This window comes from Salmo salar, chromosome ssa03 (assembly GCF_905237065.1).
Source record: "Salmo salar chromosome ssa03, Ssal_v3.1, whole genome shotgun sequence".
Lineage (NCBI taxonomy): Eukaryota > Metazoa > Chordata > Actinopteri > Salmoniformes > Salmonidae > Salmo > Salmo salar.
The window spans coordinates 32,127,859-32,154,559 of NC_059444.1; the positions used below are offsets into that span (position 1 = coordinate 32,127,859).

Genomic DNA, 26,701 nt, shown 5'->3' on the forward strand with positions numbered 1-26,701 from the left:
CTGTCTGCCTGGCCAAACTAAGCAATCGGGAGAGAAGAGCCTTGGTCAGGGAGGTGACCAAGAACCTGATGGTCACACTGACAGAGCTCTAGAGTACCTCTATGGAGATGGTATAGCCTTCCAGAAGGACAACCATCTCTGCAGCACTCCACCAATCAGGCATTTATGATAGATTGGCCAGACCGAAGCCATTCCTCAGTTAAAGGCATGACAGCCCTTTTGGACTTTGCCAGATGGCACCTAAAGGACTCATATCATGAGAAACAAGATTCTCTGGTCTGATGAAACCAAGATTGAACTCTTTGGCCTGAATGTCAAGCTCTACGTCTGGAGGAAACCTGGCACAATCCCTATGGTGAAACATGGTGGTGGCAGCATCATGCTGTGGGGATGTTTTTCATCGGCAGGGACTAGGAGACAAGTCAGGATCGAGGGAAAGATGAACGGAGCAAAGTACAGAGAGATCCTTGAATGAAACCTACTCCAGAGCACTCAGGATCTCAGACTGGGGCGAAGGTTCACCTTCCAACAGGACAATGACCCTAAGCACACAGCCAAGACTATGCATGAGTGGTTTTGGGACAGGTCTCTGAATGTTCTTGAGTGGCCCAGCCAGAGCCCGGACTTGAACCTGATCGAACATCTCTGAAGAGACCTGAAAATAGCTGTCTAGTGATGCTCCCCATCCAATCTGACAGAGTTTAAGAGGAACTGCAGAGAAGAATGGGGGAAACTCCCCAAATACAGGTGTGCCAAGAAGACTCGAGGCTGTAATCACTGCCAAAGGTGCTTCAACAAAGTACTGTGTAAAGGTTCTGAATACTTATGTAAATGTGATATTTCAGTTTTTTATTTTTAACCTTTTCACATGTGAGTTCCAAATATCTCGAACAATCGCCCCAGCGTGAGTTGTTTTATGGCCGTGATGTCAGAATGCACTCACTGTTCCAAAATGTGACTATTACACAACAGGACAGTTAACACGCGCTACCTGCTAATTCTCTATAGGCTATGTTTCAACTTGTCAATTTCCAAGTATTTTCTAACAATAGTTTGAATTGAGGTGTGTTCGACCTCATTAATTCAGATGGAAGTCGCCCATTTCAGTGTAGATTACAATTTATGTTTGAGGCTTTACTGAGCCAGACAAACTTTCCTCTTCACAATTCTTTTCGCACCTCAAGTATGCAGACCTTTGCACAGTCTTGCATGAACCAGCTGGCCCTCGCATTGTTGTTTTCCTTACAAATAATAACTTTGGACGTGTGCGTTCCTATCTAATTAAGTGCCTTTTTTTCTGCATGTTCTCATTTCAACTGAATCATACAGTATGGAGCATAATGTATTTAGTTTTATTAACATGTTTTCAAGTACGGGTGACAAATAATGCATTCCGATTATTGCATAGATTGTAATGGACACCTATGATGTGTAAAATACTTTTTTGTATTTTGTTGTACTGATTATAATTAGCTAATTCTAAGCTATTTGCCAGCTATGTGTGTGGCGTCATGTTTGTTGACATTTTACAATGCATTCTGGGTGTCACGTAAACGTCTGTCAGACCAAAGATGTTAATTATCCTTCAAGTAAACTTCCGGAAGTGAATGAAGGGAAGTGAAAGATCGTAGACGACACACCCCTTCAACATGCATACTGCAAACAGACCAAACTCATCTTGTCTCCTCTTATCTTTGGTTCACGCGAGAGAAAAAAAACAGCGGTGCGCACAAACTACCCATTGTCTGATTACTTTTGATTTCTAGAAAGTGTTTTGCTCAGTTATTTCGATCAATGTTGAGCTCACCCCCGATGTGATTAATTATACATATAAATTGTTATTAGCTAATTCACTTTGTGGTTTCTGTCACCCGAGAGTTCTCTAAATTGGACTGCTTGTTTTACGTCAATCTTTCCTCAGTTAGCGCTAGGACCGATGTAACCTACATTTTCCGGTTTGGATGATTGTGTTATGCTGTCGTTATTTCTGTGAATGTCTGAACATTGCATCCAAAAATAAACTGGTAACATTCAGGACATAACTATGTAAGGACTGTGTTTGTGCAACATGTTTCTGTGAAGAAAAAAAAACAGTGTGGCCAGCTCAAGCGCTGACTATTGCATCAATCGAAACTGGATGTTCTAAATAAGCGCTCTAATCACACCGGTTTGAGCGTATGCTACAGGGACCACTGTAGAATGACCACACCCGTTTATTGCTACGTGTGAAAAGGTTAATACACTTGCAAAAATGTCTAAAAACCTGTTTTTGCTTTGTCATAATGAGGTATTGTGTGTAGATTGATGATTTAAATTTTTTTAAATCAATTTTAGAATAAGGCTGTAACATAAAATGTGGAAAAGGTCAAGGGGTCTGAATACTTTCTGAATGCAGGCTGTTTTTTATACATGCAGTTACACTGCAGTTTTTACAACTGCAGTGTATGATATACCATTTGCATACAAAAAAGGATGTGATGAGTCTTGGAATATTGAACACTGTAAATGTGAACTGGTGTCACGGTCTTCGTAATAGATGGACCAAGGCGCAGCGGGTACGTGAATGCTCATTTTATTTATCCAAAACAAACACGAAAAACTGACGACAAAACAGTCTTGTATGCAACACACAGCAATACAAGAAACAATCTCCCACAAACCCCAAAACAAACACACTCCTAAATATAGGACCTTCAATCAGAGGCAACGATAGACAGCTGCCTCCAATTGAAGGCCCCAATCCCCATTACCTAAACATAGAAATACAATACCCTAGCACAGACATAGAACTAACAACATAGAACTAATCAAAAAACCCCGGACTAATAAATCAAATACCCCTCTACATGAATACATACTCAAACACACCCTGACCCACATAAAACAAATACCCCCTGCCACGTCCTGACCAAACTATAAGAACAAATAACCCCTTTACTGGTCAGGATGTGACAACTGGAGAGACAATGCACAACATCCCAAGAAAGCTGAGCAGACAAAACGCAAACGATGGGGACATTTGACTAACTTACTGTAATTCTCCTGTTTTATATGGTGTCCTGTGTGAATTTAAGTATGCTCCCTCTAATTCTCTCTCTCTCTCCTCCCAGAGGACCTGAGCCCTGGGACCATGCCTCAGGACTACCTGGCCTGATGACTCCTTGATGTCCCCAGTCCACCTGGTCGTGCTGCTGCTCCAGTTTCAACTGTTCTGCCTGCGGCTATGGAACCCTGACCTGTTCACTGCACATGCTACCTTGTCCCGGACCTGCTGTTTTCAACTCTCTCTCTCTCTCCACCGAACCTGCTGTCTCGAACTCTGAATGCTTGGCTATGAAAAGCCAACTGACATTTATTCCTGAGGTGCTGACCTGTTGCACCCTCTACAACCACTGTGATTATTATTATTTGACCCTGCTGGTCATCTATGAACGTTTGAACATCTTGGCCATGTACTGTTATAATCTCCACCCGGCACAGCCAGAAGAGGACTGGCCACCCCTCAGAGCCTGGTTCCTCTCTAGGTTTCTTCCTAGGTTCCTGCCTTTCTAGGGAGTTTTTCCTATCCACCGTGCTTCTACATCTGCATTGCTTGCTGTTTGGGGTTTTAGGCTGGGTTTCTGTGTAGCACTTCATGACATCGGCTGATTTAAAAAGGGCTTTATGAATAAGTTTGATTGATTGATTGATTGATTGATTGATTGATTGATTGATTGATTGATTGATTGATTGATTGATTGATTGATTGATTGATTGATTGATTGAATAGAGACCCATCCATTTAGCTAGATTTGTCTGGGAGGTGGTTTGATTTGATTTGATTTGATATATAGTGTGTTTACCAGAGACAATGTGAAGAACACCATGCTAGGATATAGGCCAAGGACTAGATAAAGTATTTTTACCTGGAGATTTTATTGTTGGCTACTACTTTCACCACTTGTTTACTACACTACCTTAATCACTCAGTTTAGCCTTTAGTTTGGGCTCACGTGAATACTTAAAGTGATGGGTGGGGTTAAGGCTTAAGGGGGTGTGAACGATGCTGAGTGGGCATACTCAAGAAAGAGCCCTCGAGCAAGTGTGAAAATCTTTCAAGGGGATTTTCTGGTACTTGTTTACCAGGTGGAATCATTTATCACATTTCAAATAAGGTTAACTTTCCCATGTTTCCCCCACCTGCAGTTGTATGATATACCATTATGAAGCTCTGAGTCTGTACTTTGTCACGTCCTGACCAGTAGAGGGTGTAGTTGGGTCAGGACGTGGCAGAAGGGAGTGTGTTTTTTATTGTTTCATTGATTTTGGCCGTGTGACTTCCAATCAAGCACAGCTGTAGAGGGTTGTGGTTGATTGGGAGTCACACATAAGTTGCCTACGTTTCCTTTGTGTTTCGTGGGTAATTGTGCTTGTCAATGTGGATGCACCTGACAGGACTGTGTTGGCTGTCAGTTTTTGTTGTTTTTGTAAATGCATAGTGTTCGTGACATTAAATATGACGAACCCTAACTCCGCCGCATTTTGGTCCACTTCTTCCATAGACAGCCGTTACAGAATTACCCACCAAACCCGGACCAAGCGGCGGAAGAGGAAGGAGCAGCAGGAGTATAGCGTTATGGACCAATGGACTTGGGAACAGATCCTGGACGGAGAGGGACCATGGACTCAGGCTGGGGAATATCGCCTCCCGCAGTGGGAGATTGAAGCGGAGAGGCGCTATTACGAGGAGAGAGAGCGCAACGAGCGCGAGAGGCAGTCCCAATAATTTTTTTGGGGGGGGCACACGGGACAGTCGGTGGAGCTGAGGTCGGAACCAGAGCCAGTCGGGATGACATTGGAGGTGAGCGAGGGATATGAGACAGAGACTGTGACGGGATTAATGGGGAAATTAGGAGAGAGAGAGATGAGAGAGCTACTAGTATGGTGCATTAAGTACGGCATTCGCCCTAATGAGCGTGTCGTGGGAATGATGTCACCTGAGGCAGCTCTCCATACTCGTCCTGAGGTGCGTGCTGGTTGTCTGGTAAAGACTGTGCCTGCGCCCAGAAACAGGCCTCCTGTATGTCTTCCCAGCCCTGCACGTCCTGTGCCTACGCCCAGAACCAAGCCTCCTGCATGTCTTCCTATCCTGGTCAAGTCCGTGTCTCCTCCACAGACCAGTCCTCCAGTGGGTCTCCCTATCTTGGTCAAGCCCGTGCCTCCTCCACGGACTAGTCCTCCAGTGGGTCTCCCTATCCTGGTCAAGCCCGTGTCTCCTCCGCAGACCAGTCCTCCAGTGGGTCTCTCCACCCTGGTCTCTCCTGTGCCACCTCCTCAAACCAGGCCTCCAGCGGGTCTTCCCAGACTGGTGAGTCCAGGGCCTGCGCCCAGAGCCAGGGATCCGTTATGTCTCCCCAGCCTGGTGAATCCTGAGCCGGAACTGCCACAGTCACCAGAGCTGCCCGCCAGTCAACAGTCGCCAGAGCTGCCCGCCAGTCAACAGTTGCCAGAGCTGCCCGCCAGTCAACAGTCGCCAGAGCTGCCCGCCAGTCAACAGTCGCCAGAGCTGCCCGCCAGTCAACAGTCGCCAGAGCTGCCCGCCAGTCAACAGTCGCCAGAGCTGCCCGCCAGTCAACAGTCGCCAGAGCTGCCCGCCAGTCAACAGTCGCCAGAGCTGCCCGCCATTCAACAGTCGCCAGAGCTGCCCGCCATTCAACAGTCGCCAGAGCTGCCCTGAACTGCCCGAGTGGCCAGACTGCCCGGAACTGCCCGAGTGGCCAGACTGCCCGGAGCTGCCCGAGTGGCCCGCCTGCCAGGATCTGCCAGGGTGCCCTGCCTGTCCTCCGGCCCAGCCCGAGTGGCCCTCCTGCCCTCCGGCCCAGCCCGAGGGGCCCTCCTGCCCTCCGGCCCAGCCCGAGGGGCCCTCCTGCCCTCCGGCCCAGCCCGAGGGGCCCTCCTGCCCTCCGGCCCAGCCCAAGGGGCCCTCCTGCCCTCCGGCCCAGCCCGAGTGGCCCTCCAGTCCTCCGGCCCAGCCCGAGTGGTCTGTCTGCCAGGGTCAGCCCGAGTGGCCCGTCTGCCCGGCGCAGCTATCGGCGCCACCAAAGTGGGCGACGCCGAAGGTGGAGCGAGGTCCACGTCCTGCACCTGAGCCACCTCCAGGATAGGTGGGTTGGGGAGGGAGGGTGTAGCACAGTGCCGTCGGTGACGGCAGCCACCCTCCCTCCCTCCCTTATTGTTTAGGTGTTCCTTTTTGTTGGGGATTTTCTTGTGTGTTCTTTTTTAGGTGCATCCAGGGGTCTGCACCTTGAGGGGGGGGGTACTGTCACGTCCTGACCAGTAGAGGGTGTAGTTGGGTCAGGACGTGGCAGAAGGGAGTGTGTTTTTTATTGTTTCATTGATTTTGGCCGTGTGACTTCCAATCAAGCACAGCTGTAGAGGGTTGTGGTTGATTGGGAGTCACACATAAGTTGCCTACGTTTCCTTTGTGTTTCGTGGGTAATTGTGCTTGTCAATGTGGTTGCACCTGACAGGACTGTGTTGGCTGTCAGTTTTTGTTGTTTTTGTAAATGCATAGTGTTCGTGACATTAAATATGACGAACCCTAACTCCGCCGCATTTTGGTCCACTTCTTCCATAAACAGCCGTTACATACTTTTATATAATGTACAAAAAAGCCAATCTTGGAAAGGGTACATATGACTCAATTGGGACATGTAATCACATATAAAATTAACATTATTATTTATCAGTGGTGGAAAAAGTACTCAATTGTCATACTTGAGTAAAAGTAAAGATACCTTAATAGAAAATGACTCAAGTAAAAGTGAAAGTCGCCCAGTACAATCCTACTGGAGTAAAAGTCTAAGTATTTGGTTTTAAATATACTTAAGTATCAAAGGTAAATTTAATTTATAAAATATACTTAACCCTTCTGTAGTCTTAACATTCTGTATAATACCCTTGTCCCAAGGGTAAAAAATGACCCGCCTTCACTAAACCCCTAAAATAAAGCAACTTAATTGAATTTTAAACCCCAAATCTATTTTGCATGACGAAACAACCTCTCATCACAAACTTTGTGAATATCTGGGTTTTCCCACTACACAATGCAGAAAGACTGCATTTAATTAGCGGACACCACTCATTTTTATTACAACACACTTGTCATAATTGTTTTCTTTACTACAGTCGAGGTTTATTATTATTATTACTAAAGGAACTGCATAGGTGTAAACATACATTTTTTTTTTTAGCAAGAGATAGCACTTGTATAGCCTAAGAAAGTAGCAGAAATGAGCAGAAAGTAGTTTTGAATGCATTTTATTGAAGGGAAACAGTAACAGTCTTGAACTTTTTTGGCAACATAGTGATATACTCTTACATACTGTACAATGTGGAATTAAACTACATAATACTAGTCTTCTCCCATTTTTTAACCATTGCCCCCACCCACAAAGTGTATAAACAACAACAATAAATAAGAATAAAATAAGATAAGAGATACAAAACAAAAACGTAAAGAACGTAAATCAATCAACTCTAATTAGCACATGTAGGACAGTATGCAAGTGTGTGTGCATGGACTTTGAAGATGTATTTCTCACATGTGTAGCACATAGTATTTGTTTTACAGTCCTTCTTTGGGGGCAGAATTGGCATCTCCTCTTGCCTTCCCCAGCTGCAGCCTCAGGTGGATCAGGACAAGATTCAGCCCCCTGAAAAATCTTTCACAAGCACTGCAGAGGATGCTGTGCGGGGGAGGTGCTCCCTTCTTTGAATGTGTGGGGTTACAAGTGCCTTTCCCAACTGGTCCAGGAACACCCTCCTCTTGTTCTGCTTATCAGGCATCCAGGTAGGGTTGATCTTGTTCCATATCACGAAGGCATTGTATGAGGACACATCAATGATGTTATGGAAAATGACCAGGGGCCAGCAGGCAGTCATCCTCCTGCAGCTGTAAGTTCCAATCACCTTGTCCAGGTTGTCCATGCCTCCTTTGTTGTGGTTGTAGTCCAGGATGACGGCTGGCTTCCTGTCCTCACAATCACTGATCTCAGCCGTTTTGTGCAGTGTGCTCAGGAGGACCATATTCTTGTTCCTCTTTGGGAGGTAAGAAACTAGAGTGGTGGTGGGGGTGAAGACAAACTTTGTTGAGAAGGCCTCTCTCCCCCTTGTTGTGAGGAGTGCAGGGCGGAGCTCAGGCTTGTTCTTTCTAACTGTGCCAACCATGGCGATCTTCCTCTTCAGTAGCTGCTGGCTGAGTTCAATCAGTAGCATACATAATCTGAATTTCTCATTGTGTGTGTGTGTGTGTGTGTGTGTGTGGTTTTTGTGGTGTGTAAATGATTTTATAACTGCCGGGTAAAAAATGACCTTAAGACAATCTTTGTACCCTGGTGGTGTACAGCTTTCATGGAAATATGAACAAAGGCGATATTTAACTTTTTCTAATGTTGGGGTCAATCTAGGAAAAGTCATCAAATTTTAAGCTGATTTTTTTTTTTAATTTAGGGAGTTTTCTCTGCTGTTAAACATAGTGGCGGGTCATTTTCGACCTTAAGACAACACAAGGGTTAAGTATCAAAAGTAGAATTAAAAGTATACATCGTTTCACAGTCCTTATATTAAGCAAACCAGACGGCACCATTTTCTTGTTTTTTAAATTTACGGATAGCCAGGGGCACGGTCCAACAATCAGACATAATTTACAAATTAACCATGTGTTTAGTGAGTCTGCCAGATCAGAGGCAGTAGGGATGACCAGGGATGTTCTCTTGATAAGTATGCGAATTAGACCATTTTCCTGTCCTGCTAAGCATTCAAAATGTAACGAGTACTTTTGGGTGTCAGACAAAATGTATGGAGTAAGGAATGTAGTGAAGTAAAAGTAAAAGTTGTGAAAAATATAAATAGTAAAGTAAAGTACAGATACCCCAAAAAACGACTTAAGTAGTACTTTAAAGCAGCCCTTCTTAAAGTATGGGTCGCGACACTTAATGGTGGGTCGCGACGTGTCAAAGTAAATGTATAATTATTTCATGAATTACTGGAATTGATTTGGACAAGTGCACGTTTACTTCACGGTTTACCGGATCTTTTTTTCTGCAGTTTTCTTGAAGAACAGTCCGCGACACACGCTGCGGCGCTGTCGTTCAGCGGCAGATGAATTGCTGTCAGCCACTGACTTGTCATTCCCACTCGCCATCACTCACCGCTGTCATAAGATGGACTCATGCTAGACACAAGTTCTAACTGAGCTCAATTGTCATGAAACGCAAATACAGCGATAAGTTGCGCCCACAATGTGTTTTCTGCGGGGAAGTGCTTAGTAGTGCTTCGACAGTGGAAAAGTAAGTCAGCTAGCAAGTCATTGTTGTCATTTTATAACAGGTGAGGACAGCAGTAATAAGGGAGTACTGACTAACTCTCATAGTAGTAGATGTGAGTTTGTCTTTAAAACAATCCCCTGGCCTTGTAAACAGCTAATAGCTAACATTAGCCAAAGCAAGCTAGCTACTGTAACAGTACAGATGAAGATGAAAAATGATCAGGCTTACTGTACATTTTACTGTTGAAATTATTGTTAAACTAGTCTAGGTTGGAACTGTTGCTGTTAAAATACAAGTAATAACTGTTATTCTTAACTGGAATAAACTGAAGCAAGATGCTTTTTGAGTCAGTTCTGGGTTGCTCATCTACAGCAGGAAGCGGTCTCCTGCCTGACTGAGAAAGCAGTAGATTTTCTGATCCAGTTTGGCACCACATACCTATGCGAGCCAGGGTTCTCAACTCTGACATACTTAAAAAACAAGTACAGAAACAGTTTCAAGCTGAGCATGACCTCAGTGTTGCACTGTTAAAAACTGAGCCCAGAATAGACATGCTTGTTGACAACCTCAACCAGCCACACACCTCTCATTAGGACTGTGTGTGTGTGTGTGTGTGTGTGTTTGTTTGTGTGTTTGTTTGTTTGTTTTCTGTTCTACATCTGTGTGATGTGATCAATCAGTTTATTCCAGTTCAGAATAAAAAATATGTATTGTATATTAACAGCAACAGTTCCAACCTAGACTTTCTTTCAACAATAATTTCTACAGTAAGATATACAGTAGGCCTGATCATTTTCCATCTGTACTGTTACTTACAGTAGGGTTGCACAATCAAAAAGCATGTGTGTGTGTTCTGTTATTCATCTGTGTGATGTGATCAATCAGTTTATTCCAGTTCAGAATGAAAATAATTTATTGTATTTTAACAGCAACAGTTCCAACCTAGACAGTTATGTAAGAGTGTTTTTAATGGGGGGAAATAAAAATAAATAGATATTTATATGGATATTTAATTTCATTGTTATTTGTTTTTGTCTATATTGCATTTATTTTAGGTATAAGGGCAATAAAATGTACCAATATTTATGTATAGTTGTATATTTTCCTAAACTTGGGTCCCAGGAAAACACATAATTTCTCATTTGGGTCCCAGGCTGAAAAAGTTTAAGAACCCCTGCTTTAAAATATTTTGACTTAAGTGCTTTACACCACTGTTATTTATATATTGTAACAAGTGGTAACTATCCCAACACTGGGATATGACCAACTATATCTATCTGAAAGCCACAGCCTACTAAGCCACGCCTCAAGTCTTCTGATCTGACCCGCTGGGTCATATCTCAACAACCTAGCATCAATAACCCTGCATCAACAACCCAACCTTGCTCTTTTTAAAGAAAACAACCCAACTAAGTGACCCAATGCCTGCAACCCAGAAATTGGGTCATCGAAACAACCCAGCATTTTACTGAGTATAGAGAAATTGAGTAGTGATAAGAGGGTTGCAATTTAAAATCCTTGGAGCTGGAAACCCCACCTCTGTATAGGTGCATATAATGTAGCTATCCAGTTGTCCAACTAATTCAGAATGCAGCAGCATGTCTGCTAACGAAGACCAGAAGGAGAGCACACGTAACATCTATTTTAAAGTCCCTGTATTGGTTTCCTGTTAGTTTCAGAATTGATTTAAAAATTGCTTTATTGCTTTTTAAAGCACTTTGTGGCCTTGCACTCGAATACATGTCTGATATGCTTTTAAGATATGTGCCTGGTCAGTTCCTCAGATCCTCTGGCAAAGGTCAGAATAAAAGTGTTTGGTGAGGTTGCCTTAAGCCACTATAGTCCTGGCCTCTGGAACAGCCTGATGGAGCATCTTAGGGCCTCAGAAACTGTAGAAATGTTTAAGAAAGATCTTAAGACCCACCTTTTTAGTCAATCTTTTACTTAGGGGGCTTTTATTTCATGTCCACTGCTATTTTATTGTTGTTTTACTATTTAAATGTCTCACCTTTTATTATTCTCTTTTGTTAAGCACTTTGAAATGCAATCCCATGTAAGATACGTGCTCTATAAATAATGTTTGATTTGTTACAGTACTAAAGCATAATTGGAATACCAACATATGCAATTAAATTCACCTGGGATATGCTAATCAAAAATGACATACCAAACTTGTTGCCAGGGGAGCTACTGTAATTGACCCTATTCAATATCCCAGCAAATCAAATCGTTTTTTGGTGTACGATGGACTAGTGCTGGATTTTTCTACACACTCTCCCCATCAAAATTAAGAATTCTTAATTGAGATCTGAGTCCCTGTAGATTAGGTTCCAGCGATTTGATTATTTTCAGATGAAATGAAAGCTGCCAGCTGCTGGCCCACTGGCCTTGTTTCAATTCCCATCCGGCTGCCGCCGTGACACGTGTGCTGTTTCTTTTAAGTCTGACTTACTTCCTAGCTGGTTAGGGGAGGGAATGGGTGGAGAGGAGGGGAGAGGGGGAATATGCTTCCAAACAGAAAGTGTGTCAGATAAGTGCAGTAGAAAGCAGGTCATCAGTATTACAGGTTCCAGATGTGTCCGTGTGTGAATCCATGCTGGGCAAAAGGATGTGGAAAACATTATAAGTGACAGATTTTGTTCAAATGAATTGAATTGTAATAGGAGAAGGAGAGTTTGATTTTCAAACCACCCAGCTGCAGTGACCTTTTAGAATATTTTCTGGGTCACGAGATCAGTCCAACTTCCTCACCTGATTAATTCTTCAATATTGCTAACACACCTGATTTAATATTTTTCTAGTGAAATATTCTGTCAAATATTTATTTGATTGATTGACTAATCAGTTGATTACTACTACCCAAGAATATACAGTACGTAGCATGCAATATACTGACTATGAGTAGCAGGAAATGGCATGACACATCTTCCATTTGAAATAGTGACACTTGTCAGGGGATGAAGCATTGGAATTAAATAGCTTTGATTCACCCAGGTCCTGACCTGACCTCCATAGGCATATTGCATTTACAACTCTCTCTGTCACGCACACACACACACACACACACACACACACACACACACACACACACACACACACACACACACACACACACACACACACACACATACTTTTCTGACCAGCCAGCAGGAGAGCTACTGTACAGTAATGGGCCGGCTCTGTGGTACAGATCGATCATCAACCTTTTTCTTTCCAACAAGAACAGAATGGATGTTCTGTCCTCGAATCATTATCGCCTCAGAAAAAAAAGGATTTACTCTGTAAACACCACGCCTCTATGTACTCAATAACCGTGCCAGACAGTGACCATACTGTGTCTGTCCTCGTAACACTTGAATACAGAGACTGTACGGACATGGAGTGGTCTGTCTGCCCTGCCGTGACCCCGCCCACTGATGACTCTGATAAAAGGGGGGGGGATTTCAACCCGAGTTAAGCATGACTAGATGGAACGTAAAATTCCCTTTTTATGCACTTTTCTCTCTACGCATATTATGACCTTGAACTTAAGCATGAGAATAGCATGCTAGTCACCCACTATTCGTTTGGGGTAGAGATCATAGAAATGAAGGTGTGGGGGAGGTGTGTCTACATATATGCTGTATTCTGACCTCTGACCTCTACTTTCTTTTCAACGATAGAAATAACACCATTCTCCATGCACTGTAATTTACAAATTGATAGGAGCTATTGATAAAAGCTAGGTAAATGAGTAAGCTGTTTGGATAAATGGATTGTAAATATAAATGACAATTGTTTTCGATCTATTTTACCTAGATCGCTGCAGACAAATGTGAAACCAGTCATATGTTAGAAAACTTAAGCATATCAACATATCACATTTTCCACAGTGAAGTTTATGAAATGCTGGCCTTATAACTTGCAGGAATCAAATTTGACACTCAAGCTATAGGCTTCTGTAGCCATAAGCAAGTGACAGTATAGCGCCAAACCTACCGAGTTGATTTGTGATTTCTAGAATGTTTTAATTATATGCCCTTTTCACTGTATTTTTTATAATTTGCATCGTGTTAAATATTAGACACTGTCGGTAGCCACCATCACTTACACCCACATTCATTCATACGGTTCACGCGACTGGACCGTTGTCATTACAGTTCTATGATTAGTGAGGATTACTTGGGTAGATTTATAGGACTACTGTTCAACCCCTACACTTTTCTCACCTTCCAATATTTCATGGATTGAACAATTGAATATGGCATTTTTTTATTATTCAGAAATAGTTACCTAACCCTAAATAATATGCAAGATCAGAGTATTTTTAAAACTTCTTCAGGATCGGTGGGTCCCCTGCGGGACAGTTGAGCTAACATAGGCTAATACGATTATCATGAGGTTGTAAGTAACAAGAACATTTCCCAGGACATAGACATATCTGATATTGGCACAAAGCTTAAATTCTTGTAATCTAACTGCACTGTTCAATTTATAGTAGCTATTACAGTGAAAGAATACCATGCTATTGTTTGAGGAGAGTGCACAGTTTTGAACATGAAAAGCGATTAATAAACAAATTAGGCACATTTGGGCAGTCTTGATACAACATTTTGAACAGAAATGCAAGGGTTCATTGTATCAGTCTAAAACGTTGCACATACACTGCTGCCATCTAGTGGCCAAAATCTAAATTGCACCTGGACTGGAATGATACGTTATGGTTATTCTCTTGCATTTCAAAGATAATGGTACAATTTTTTTTTTTAAACAGTTGGTTTTTTCTTTGTATTATCTTCTACCAGATCTAATGTGTTATATTCTCCTACATTCCTTTCACATTTCCACAAGCTTCAAAGTGTTTCCTTTCCTTGCTTCAGGGCCTGAGCTACAGGCAGTTAGATATGGGTATGTCATTTTAGATCGAAAATTGAAAAAAAAGGGTCTGATACTTAAGAGGTTTTTAAATCTAGCAATTGGTATTGAAAAGGAGGTGAATATGTGTGTATACATGGCTTTCTTCCATTGATCCCTAATATTCTGAACAGTTCTCTCATATATTCTAGTCCAGTGGTCACCAAACGGTCAGTTGCATTTCTGTAAAACAAAACAACAATAAAGCCTTGCGTTACATTTTTTTTTATTCGTTTTTCACTTTTGGTGGTACTGTAGTGGCACTTGATTCAGCAGCCCTCACACCGGGAAGGCAAAGTCTTCCCATTTTCAACCATTTCATGTGTATGAAGGTAGAACTTTGCCTCCCCGGCAGGTCTAGACAGCAAGTTAAGTGCCCCCATAGGCCGACCGCTGCCCAAATAGATAACTCAGGTCACCTTGTCTGCACAGTTTCCTCGAGCCATAGACTAAAAAGAAGCCTCAAACGCACAGCAAAGTTTATACTGTGAGATTTCGAAACTTTTAAAACCATGACTAGAAATAGACGCAACGAATACAGCAAAGAGCTGCTGTTTTTATGAGTAAATTATTCAAGTTGTTATTCAGCACTGTCAACACTATGTTCAACAGTTTTATAAGCCATAAAATGTGCGTTCTCCCTACGTCCACTCATGCTACAACCAGCATTGCAGCTGCAATGAATGAGTATTGCAAAGTGTTTCAGTAAGCTTGTGTTGTTATTATTAGCAGCTTGTGTATTTTTTATATTGAGGAATATTTCACTTTCTCTGGTAATAAGAGTAACAACATGAATTGGTGCATGAGGCAGAAATAATGCAGTGCAACTTGAGTTTCGCCATCAGCTGGAAGACTGTCCCCTTTTCTCAGTGAAGGGAGGGAGAGCAGAGGGACGGTGAGTCAAGTGAGCGGCAGCCTCACAGCTGCTCCCTCCCTCCCCTCAGACTGACCATGAGATGCAGGCCATCAGGCCACAAAAAAATATTATGCTCACTCAGCTGTGCCTCACAAGTAATACAACAAATGATCTATTACTAGTGTGATCATATACTGTATCTACATTTTTTCAATAGAATTTCAAAATTGTCTGAGAAGAACAACATTGGTAGGGCAATTCAAGCATAGCCAATATGCAGTGATAATGTTTTGGGCTTATAGCCCACGGCACAAACCTATTGCTAAAAATAATTGCTACAGAACTGTTAATTGGTTAATGTTGCATAGGCTTACGTTTTTTAAATAATGTTTTGAAAAAACTCAGAAAGTAATCTTGACTCAGAAATGTTTGGTGACCACTCTTCTTGTGAGTCTGTCGAGAAAATTCTAATTAAAGTTGCACCAATTTTAAAGGTAGGGCTTTAGATAAATGTACTGAAAACCCAATGAATGAAAACTCCATGAGAAATTCTGTTAGCCAGGAAGTGGGAGGGTTATCAGCGGTTGTATTACATTTATTCAGCACGCGCAAGGTGTCCGTTACGCACCTGCATAAGGTAAGTCTGAATATCAACTGCTGAGAAGTGCGTCGGAAAGGCATACATTTTCTAAGCCTGAATCGGTGCCCAAAATGAATAAGATATATTTTGAATCTAAGTAGAGCCTCTGTTTTGGATTCTTCCAGCAATGGGCATCTATTCTTCCAACACTAAATGGTGAAAGAACAGCTGTTGAGATTGACCTGTTGGTTGCCATGTTCTCACAATGTTAGATATTAATGTTCTAAACACATTTCATGAGAACGTTGCAAGAACATTCCTGTGTCCAGTTTTCTGAGGGTTATGCGAATATTCCATCAAAGTCACATCAAACATACACAGAACATGGTTGACATGTTCTCAGAATGTAAAAAGATATTCATGTTCTAGACACATTTCATGGGGACGTTGCAAGAATGGTTCCAAAGAAACGTTCTCAGAACAACAACAAAAATTCATTACACATTACGCCTTGTTACTGTTGCCAAGCCCATTAAGGCCCTGATTGGTGAACCACTGATTCAGTCAAAGCTCTTTTTGTCTGTTGACACGGTCAGTGATACACACACATACAGTAGGGCTGTTATGGTGACCGTATTACCGCCACGGCAGTCATATTCCACGTGACTGTTTAGTTACAGTAATTAGGCTTCTCCAAGCTCTGATCCTGCTGATGGTCATTAGTAGCCTACCAAACGTGTTAACTGCCTGGTACTCAGCACTCTATTGTCCCTCTAATCATTCTGACATCAATGCAAATGTCATCATAAAATCTAATCAAACACTTCATGAGAGCCTATGAGCTCATGTTGCGCAACATTTCTATAGGCTTGTCACGTCCTGGCCAGTATAAGGTTAATTGTTTTTGTAGTTTGGTCAGGACGTGGCAGAGGGTATTTGTTTTATGTGGTTCGGGGTGGTGTGTTTGTGTAAAGGGTGTTTGATTTAGTATTTCCGGGTTTTTGGTTGATGGTCTATGTGTTTGTATTCTATGGTTAGTCTGGTGTGTGTGTTTCTATGTTTGGTTAATTGGGGTTGGGACTCTCAGTTGAAGGCAGGTGTTGTCTATCTGCCTTTGATTGAGAGTCCCATATATTAGGGTGTGTTTGTGTGTGTGATTTGTGGGTGATTGTTCTGTGTTGAGCCTATGCTTTGCAGACTGTCAGTTTATCGTTCGTGTTGTTGTTTTTGTATTCGTGTTGATTTAATTAAATGTTCAAAATGAACAACTGCACACCTGCTGCGTATTGGTCTACCTTTTCCGATGACGATTTCACATTATCGTCAGAAGACGAAGATACTTGTGACAGAATCACCCACCACTCAAGGACCAAGCAGCAGAAGAAGGAGCAGAGGGAATTCGAGTTGGACTGGCGGGAGAAGTGGACCTGGGAGGAAGTTCTGGACGGGGCTGGACCTTGGCACCAGGCTGAGGATTATCGCCGCCCGCAGTGGGAAATTGAGGCAGCCAAGGCAGAGAGGCGGAGGTACGAGGCCAAGTACGCGCTGAGGGAGAAGCACGAGAGGCACCCCCAAGAATTTTTTTTGGGGGGGCACACGGGTAGTTTGGCTAGGCGTAAGAAGAGCCGGAAGCCAGCTACCCATGGTTATATGGAGGAGCGTATGGGGTGGAGAGCGCTATGTTTCGCTGAGGAGCGCACTATTTCACCCATACGCACGCACAGTCCGGTGCGCGTTATTCCAGCCCCTCGCAGGTGCCGTGCTAGAGCGGGCATCCAGCCTGGTAGGAGGATGCCTGCGCAGCGCATCTGGTCGCCGGTACGCCTCCGAGGACCAGGCTACCCAACTCCCGCTCACGCACGGCTACCATCAGGCCCCTGCACAGCCCAGTCTGCCCTGTACGAGCACCCCGCTCGTACAGGGCTACTAGTTCCATCCAGCCAAGACGGGTTGTGCAGGAGGTAAGATCGAGACCGACTGTGCGCCTCCATAGCCCTGGGTTTCCAGCTCCTGTCTCTCGTGCGGACCCGGAAGTGCGTCAACCCAGTCCGACTCGTCCTGTTCCCGCTCCCGCACTAGCCTGGAGGTGCGTGTACATAATCTGGTAAGCCCAGTACCAGCACCACGCACCAGGCTACAAGTGCGTCAACCCAGCCACGCCAGTCAACAGTCACCAGAGCTGCCCGCCAGTCAACAGTCGTCACCAGAGCTGCCCGCCAGTCAACAGTCGTCACCAGAGCTGCCCGCCAGTCAACAGTCGTCACCAGAGCTGCCCGCCAGTCAACAGTCGTCACCAGAGCTGCCCGCCAGTCAACAGTCGTCACCAGAGCTGCCCGCCAGTCAACAGTCGTCACCAGAGCTGCCCGCCAGTCAACAGTCGTCACCAGAGTTGCCAGACTGTCCCGAGTTGCCAGACTGCCCAGACTGTCCCGAGTTGCCAGACTGCCCATACTGTCCCGAGTTGCCAGACTGCCCAGACTGTCCCGAGTTGCCAGACTGCCCCGAGTTGCCAGACTGTCCCGAGCTGCCAGACTGCCCAGACTGTCCCGAGCTGCCAGAAAGCCCCGACAGCCTGGAACGGCCTGAGCCGGAGCCACCTCCAGAAATAGGTGGGTTGGGGAGGGGGGGTGTAGCACAGTGCAGTGCCGTCGTTGACGGAAGCCACCCTCCCTTCCCTCCCTTTAGAAAAGGGGATTTTTTTTTGGTGTTGCTTGGGGTTATTTTTTGTTAAGGTGCTTCTGGGGTAGCACCTTTAAGGGGGGGGTACTGTCACGTCCTGGCCAGTATAAGGTTAATTGTTTTTGTAGTTTGGTCAGGACGTGGCAGAGGGTATTTGTTTTATGTGGTTCGGGGTGGTGTGTTTGTGTAAAGGGTGTTTGATTTAGTATTTCCGGGTTTTTGGTTGATGGTCTATGTGTTTGTATTCTATGGTTAGTCTGGTGTGTGTGTTTCTATGTTTGGTTAATTGGGGTTGGGACTCTCAGTTGAAGGCAGGTGTTGTCTATCTGCCTTTGATTGAGAGTCCCATATATTAGGGTGTGTTTGTGTGTGTGATTTGTGGGTGATTGTTCTGTGTTGAGACTGTCAGTTTATCGTTCGTTTTGTTTGTTGTTTTTGTATTCGTGTTGATTTAATTAAATGTTCAAAATGAACAACTGCACACCTGCTGCGTATTGGTCTACCTTTTCCGATGACGATTTCGCATTATCGTCAGAAGACGAAGATACTTGTGACAAGGCTATGCAATTGCGTTATAAAACAGAGTGATGGCCTCTATTAAAACGAGGAGGATTCCATCAGCTTTCTATAGGCTAGGCCTACTATATTTATTTCTCAACTTTCCTAATATAAAACACATTGCTTCTCTTTACAACAGGAGTATGGCATAACTGGCTGGCATGAAAATGAACCACGGGAAAAGCGTCCTCCATTTGCTATTTAAGTGCATAGATGACATGTATTTTTTTTCCCCTGCCGCTGTTTTTCGAGACAGGTGCATGATAATGGACCATTCTAAATCAAAACAAATTTCACACATATATTATTTAGTATATGTAAACACAATATTAAATCAAAAATAGTCTGATGGGTGGCAAAATTAGCCTCTCTCTTGTGAATGATATATTCTACTTGTGAGGCTATATTAAATACATTTATTAGATGTTTTAAAATGTAGATGTTCCAAAGGTCTGCATCAGTGGATGGTAACCTAGGCGTGGAAGCCAGGAGATTCTAAATGTGTTTATGTTATTTAAAAGTCAATTACTGTGAGACCGGCAGTTATTTGCTTGACAATTACTGGTTAACTAAATTTAATGAACACTACAGCCCTACTCACACACTGCTTTTAATATACAGTGTTTTTAACTTACAGATTTTACACACAATATTGCATTGTGCATGTTCATTTATACAGTAATTATTATTCAACATTTCTTCACCTGGGATTTGAACTCACTACCTCCTGGTTCATGGCATTTGTATTGTATTTATTATGGATGCCAAAGCAGCAGCTATTTTTCCTGGGGTCCAGCAAAATTAAGGCAGTTTTAAGAAAATATTACAATAGATTTACAACAGATTTCACAACATATTAAGTGTGTGCCCTCAGGCCCCTACTCTACTACCACATATCTACAACACATAATCCATGTGTACGTGTGTGTATAGTGCGTATGTTATCATGTGCCTGTGCCTATGTTGGTGTTGCTTCACAGTCCCTGCTGTTCCATAAGGTGTATTTTTATCTGTTTGTTTAAATCTAATTTTACTGCTTGCATGAGTTACTTGATGTGGAATAGAGTTCCATGTAGTCATGGCTCTATGTAGTACTGTGCGCCTCCCATTGTCTGTTCTGGACTTGGGGACTGTGAAGAGACCTCTGGTGGCATGTCTTGTGGGGTATGCATGGGTGTCCGAGCTGTGTGCCAGTAGTTTAGTGAGACAGCTCGGTGCATTCAACATTCCAATACCTCTCATAAATACAAGTAGTGATGAAGTCAATCTCTCCTCCACTTGGGGCCAGGAGAGATTGACATGCATATTATTAACATTAGCTCTCTGTGTACATCCAACGGCCAGCCGTGCTGCCCTGTTCTGAGCCAATTGCAATTTTCCTAAGTCCCTATTGGTGGCACCTGACCACACGACTGAACAGAAGTCCAGGTGCGACAAAACTAGGGCCTGTAGGACCTGCCTTGTTGATAGTGCTCTTAAAAATGCAGAGCTACACTTTATTATGGACAGACCTCTCCCCATCCTAGCTACTGTTTTATCAATATGTTTTGACCATAATGGTTTACAATCTAGGGTTACTCCAAGCAGTTTAGTCTCCTCAACTTGCTCAATTACCACATTATTCATTACAAGATTTAGTTGAGGTTTAGGGTTTGTAAATTATCTTCCTGCTACTCCACCATGTCCATGTCAGTTATCAGTTAAATGGACTATTCTCTCATCATTGATTTTTACTTACTTGAACAATTTAAGGGATTTCTGTATAGATGTCTAATGTTGGTTGGGGCATATTAACCTTAAACTATACTAGCCCAATAAGCACATGCCCTAGAGATCTCTCTTATTGGGACAGTGGTTAGGGTGTTCATCATTGTGCTGATGGCCTGGGTTCCAGACCTGCTAGGGGAATCATCCTACTCTCACATTCTTAGCAATAGATGATAATGTCATTATTTGCTGTTCTAGATTGTATTTATCAGACTTGTTTATATGGACATAATGTGTATATAGTTGTCCTCTTTCACACATTTGTGGAACTTTGGCTGCCTCTTTCACACATTTCTTGAATTTTGGCCGAAGTTCCAGAAATGTGTGAAATCCAAAAGAAGGTAAAGAAAAAAGATTTTTAAGCCTTGAGACAATTGAGACATGGATTGTGTATGTGTGCCATTCAGAGGGTGAATGAGCAAGACAAAATATTTAAGTGCTTTTGAATGGGGTATAGTAGTAGGTGCCAGGCGCACTGGTTTCAGTGTGTCAAGAACTGCAACTCTGTTGGGTTTTTCATGCTCAACAGTTTCCCGTGTGTGTAAAGAATGGTCCACCACCCAAAAGACATCCAGCCAACTTGACACAAATTTGGGAAAACAGTCAAAACGGACAAGTCAAAACGGACCAGCATCCCTGTGGAACGCTTTCGACACCTTGTAGAGTTCATGTCCCAACAAATTGAGGCTGTTTTGAGGGCAAAAGAGGGTGCAACTCAATATTAGGAAGGTATTCCTAATGTTTTATACACTCACTGTATGTTAAAAACAATGTTTGTGTTAAAAACACTGTCTGTTTTCTAACCATTTTCTGTGTATGTTTGATGGAATATTCTCCTAACCCACAGAAAACTGGACACATTAATGTTTTTGACACGTTCTCATGAAACGTATCTAGAACATTATTATCTTATGTTATGAGAACATAGCAACCATGTTCTGTGTTTGTTGGTGGGATGTTGATGGAATATTCTCCTAACCCACAGAAAATTGGATGCATTAAACCTCTTAAGGATCCGCCCCTTTTTTTCAATTTTAACTGCCTGTAGCTCAGGACCTGAAGCAAGGATATGCATATTATTGATACCATTTGAAAGGAAACACTTTGAAGTTTGGGGAAATGTGAAATGAATGTTGGAGAATATAACACATTAGATCTGGTAAAAGATACAAAGAAAAAAACACGCATTGTTTTGTCTTTTTTTGTACCATCATTTTTTAAAATGCAAGATAAAGGCCATAATGTATTATTCCAGCCCAGGTGTGATTTAGATTTTGGCCACTAGATGGCAGCAGTGTATGTGCAAAGTTTTAGACTGATCCAATGAACCATTGCATTTCTGTTCAAACTTTTGTCTCAAGACTGCCCAAATGTGCCTAATTGGTTTATTAATAACTTTCAAAGTTCATAACTGTAAACTCTCCTCAAACAATAGCATGGTATTAGTTCAATGTAATAGCTACTGTAAATTGGACAGTGTAGTTAGATTAACAAGAATTTAATCTTTCTGACAATATCAGATATGTCTATGTCCTGGGAAATTGTCTTGTTTCTTACAACCTCATGCTAATCATATTAGCCTACGTTAGCTCAACCATCCCGACCTACCGATCCTGTAGAGGTTAATGTTCTTGCAAGGCTCTCATTTAACGTTTCTAGAACAGTCATATCTTAAGTTCTGAGAACACGGTAACCACGTTCTTGATAAATTATATTTGATATTAAGGGAACGCTCTCTTGGAAACATTCCTTGCAAATCACAGGAACATTCCTATGAAAACATTAGTTAATGACCTAATGAAACTCTTAAGGGAACGTTCTCTTAAGTTGTGGGAACGTTTGTTGTTAGCTGGGCTTTTATGTAAGTACATTCAGTAAGAGAAAGTGGAGAGAGAAAGAGATAGATGTGGGCGTTGGGGTGAGCTTTGATGTCAATATGCCAACAGCTATATTCCCTGAATACTGTATGCTGTATGCTGCTTCTCCCTCCATACAACAGAACTGAACGAATATGGATGCCAATAATATTGACTTAAAGCATTATGAATAAGTAAACATAAAGCATAAATTAACCCATTCCTGGGGGAACAAAAGAACGGTCTCTGTGTCTCTCTCGCTCTGTCTGCCTCTCTTTCTCTCTCTCTATCCCGCCTCTCTCTCCTTTTCTTGCATAAAATCTTCTTCAGGAATACATTTACAGGTCCTGGGGGCAAAACAGGTTTTCGACACAACAGCCAATCCACTTATCCACCCACCTATCTGCTGGCCACACTGTGCAAGGGGAGTACACACTTCCCCTAGTTATGCATAAACACACATGTTAGTTGTTACACATTTTCATTTCGTAATGATGAACAGCTATCTAACCAACACAAGTCATGACATGAGCAGGTATCCATAGCTACACTGTATCAAGGCAATTGAATAAGATTTCTTCACCAATTGATGACTTACGGTATGTTTCAGACTACGTTTTATATGTCCAAGGTTTGGAAATATGGATCCATCCTCATATACAGTACATCTAAGTACAAACACTGACTGAAGCCCAACGCACACAATGTATAGTCATTACTGTAATAGTCACTGCCTAACTGCCATAGACTAGATCCATATGGACATGTTTGCAATACAGTCCACAACAAACCACTGGACACCCACACAGCCATAGCTTTGGAGGTCACAGAAAAGAGAGGAAAGCGGCCCATGCTGCCACTCACCCATTGAACTCAAAGAAAATGTTCTAATTTAGGCCTTAAACCCAAAACCTTGGCACAAAATAAACAAGTCATATTCGTGCAGGAGCTTCTTTTCTTTGAACTATTAGTCCAAATTTCACACACATACGTAAAGCAATCCATATTTCACTAGTTGTAACTCACCCGCTGACCACGACGATGAAGTCCATGATATTCCATCCATTCCTCAGGTAGGAGCCTTTATGGAACACAAAGCCCAGTGCCACCAGCTTGATTCCAAACTCAAAGCAGAAGATCCCGATGAAGTAAGGCTCAGTACACTCCTGTAGAGGAAGAGACAACATGGATAGATTAGGATATCTGTCTGAAATTTCAAAATGGAAATTAAAAACTTTAGAAGCCTTTTTTAAACACACTACCACTTTCATTTCCTCAGGAAAATTCTCAGCGACAAAATCTGTATATAGTGACATATGGACCATGGTCAAAAATGTGTGCACTATTATACACTGAGTGTACAAAACATTATGAACACCTGCTCTTTCCATGACATAGACTGACCAGGTGAAAGCTATGATCTCTTATTGATGTCACTTGTTAAATCCACTTCAACCAGTGTAGATGAAAGGGAGGTGACAGGTTAAAGAAGGCTTTTCAAGCCTTGAGACAATTGAGACATGGATTGTGTATGTGTGCCATTCAAAGGGTGAATGTGCAAAATAAAATATTTAAGTGCCTTTGAACAGGGTATGGTAGTAGGTGCCAGGTGCACCGGTTTGTGTCAACAACTGCACACCGCTGGGTTTTTCATGCTCAACAGTTTCCCGTGTGTATCAAGTATGGTCCACCCCCCAAAGGACATCCAGCCAACTTGACACAACTGTGGAAAGGATTGGAGTCAACATGGGCCAGCATCCCTGTGGAACGCTTTCGACACCTTGTAGAGTCCACTAATTGAGGCTGTTCTGAGGGCGAGGGGGTTTGCTGGCCACTTTAGACTGTACAAAACAGTAAAAGAAAGGTAGGTAAACTTACAGTCTTTTAGCCAATAGGCCTACAAAATAAAAATTGTAGTAGTTCTCAGTCACATGAATTGCAATGTAATACAATGACTCTCTTGTAAATAACATCTGTAGATAATTCTTAATGAAATTAACTCTGTCTCATTTAACTCTGTAACCCATTTACTGTACGTTAAAACACTATAGTGAATAGGGGGTCATTTGAGATGCAGCCTAAAAGTCTAATAAAAACCAATCAGGGCCTGTAGTCTCACCAGTCTTTTGGCCATGGGAGTCTTGTCCTCCCCAGGAAGATGTTGCTCCAGGGCCAGAACGATGCAGTTGGCCGTGATGGTTGCCAGGATCACCCACTCAAACGGTGTAAGGGCCATAAGGTTAAGGAAAGGGCTTTTTTACACATCATATACAGTACACAACAATCATTTGACAAACAGGTCATAGTGATAATGCTAATTATATTGGTGTTGTGGGGAGGGGGCTTATCATTACAATGGAATCTGTTATACTTCTACGGCTGTGGATGTTGGTAGTTCCAGTAAAATGAAAACTGGATGGATGGATTATCAGATGATGGACAATGGAATGGTTGATATAGAGAATGGTATTGAAACAAAGCAGTCAGAGATAATACAGTATCCATGGCAACATGACAATAACAGTTATTTGAGTGTGCTCAAAAGTCACTTTGGACTGACAGCCTCTTCCCACAGGACAACTCTTTGAGGGACCTGTTGGATGTGAAATGTGATACCCACAGACTTGCTGCTGCATAGCTGTGTGTATGTGCCTGTGTGTGTGTGTGTGTGTGCATGTGTGTGTGTGTGGGTGTGTGTGTGTGTGTGTATGAGAGACTGTGGTTGTCTTGGCTATCGTAAGCGGCGCCACATGGAACACTCGCTCCATCATTATTAATTTCTAGCCTTGAGTGAAAATGGTGTCACTGAGGTAGGATGTGGCGGGGGCCTCTGGGAGCTACTGTGAATGAGTCCACATCATGTCAGCACGACACAAACTATTTAAAAATAGCCAATCCAGAGAACAAAATAATACTCTGCAGATTCATGACTCCCATTAGTCACTCACAGTCACTTGAATTAATATTCACCACAAACTACCAGACCTGGGCTCACAAAGTATTGTTTTCTTTCAAATATTTTAAGCGTTTGATTGAACCTGCCTGGAAGTGCCATGTGTACACCATGTGCACTTTGGCGACGATTATATTAGGTCCATTGCCTCACAAAAGCTCAATCAAGTGCAGAAAATAAAATACTATCTGGTCCTGAACACTCACAGTCTCGAGCCGTATACCTTCAACCCTTTGCGTTCAACTTGCCTTGACCACTCAGGTCCCACAGCCACACAACAACTAGGATGGTGGTTAGATAACAGCAAGCAGGAGAGTGACACAATGTATGTGTATGACGATACTCAAAAGAGCAGTGTATTGCATTATGGAATCAATGCAATATCTGTATGGCTAGAATATAAAACGTATTAGTACAGATGTAGGATCTTAATTTCAGCCAGTTTCATACAGCAAAAGTATCTGCAATGACCGACAAGGACAGATATTCATGTCGCAAAACACAAAAGTGAAAAGAATAATGCATTTGTCCTGACTCCTACTCTTGTTTATATTCCATCATGCACCAAGGCAGCAGAGATATGCCTACAACCTAGGCCTGTTCATTTCAGTGAGCACAACCAGCTCACATTCCCACAGCATTTTATTGCACAATAGGTACAACTATGGGTTTGAGGGAGATGGATAAAGGTACAGAAGGTAGACCACCTATTTAAAGTAGTCATGAAAAATGGAAAATGATAGATTGACACACAGACAGTAACATTGGACTTATAGACAAATGTGCTGTGCCTCATCAAATAAAAGATTGCAGGGGGCCTAGTAACAGTCCAATCAAATCTAAAGAACTACAGTGATGACTGAGGACAGCCAATACATAACATAACCTTCAACTAAATTCACTAAATTCCAATAGTGAAACGTGTAGAATAGCGCACTAGATAAGTATGGTGCTTTCCATGGTACTGAACTGCACTATAGTCAATGTAGCGCTAACTTTTAGACAACGGAAAACTACTCTTAGGTGCTGTGATATTCAGGAGGTAAGCTTTATAGTGAGTATTTAAAGTATAAGGAAGGATATGGCCATTCTATGATCCTCTTGGCAGTTTTCCGAATGAAATTGTCCTCGGCGAATATAAAGAGTGACCTGTTGACGGTGAGGCAGTTCTGCCGGTGAGGTATAGGGTTGTAAAGAGCCATGGTGCGCGCCCTCGCTGCTTTGGTTTGTTTCAGCGTCCCTGACCCTGTC

At 42.7% G+C, this 26,701-nt stretch overlaps 1 protein-coding gene across 2 annotated transcripts in view; it reads right to left on the minus strand.

Annotated features, from left to right (window-relative positions):
- LOC106599779 (voltage-dependent R-type calcium channel subunit alpha-1E) overlaps nt 1–25,042 on the minus strand; it is an 88,862-nt gene extending 63,820 nt beyond the window's left edge. For both annotated transcript variants that reach the window (XM_045714728.1, XM_045714727.1), the window contains exons 1-2: nt 24,617–25,042; nt 23,524–23,663 (exon numbers count right to left, since the gene is read on the minus strand). In XM_045714728.1, the coding sequence (XP_045570684.1) occupies nt 23,524–23,663; nt 24,617–24,733 (257 nt within the window). In that variant the 5' untranslated portion in view covers nt 24,734–25,042. The remainder of the gene's footprint in view (nt 1–23,523; nt 23,664–24,616) is intronic.
- Nucleotides 25,043–26,701: the final 1,659 nt, after the last annotated feature.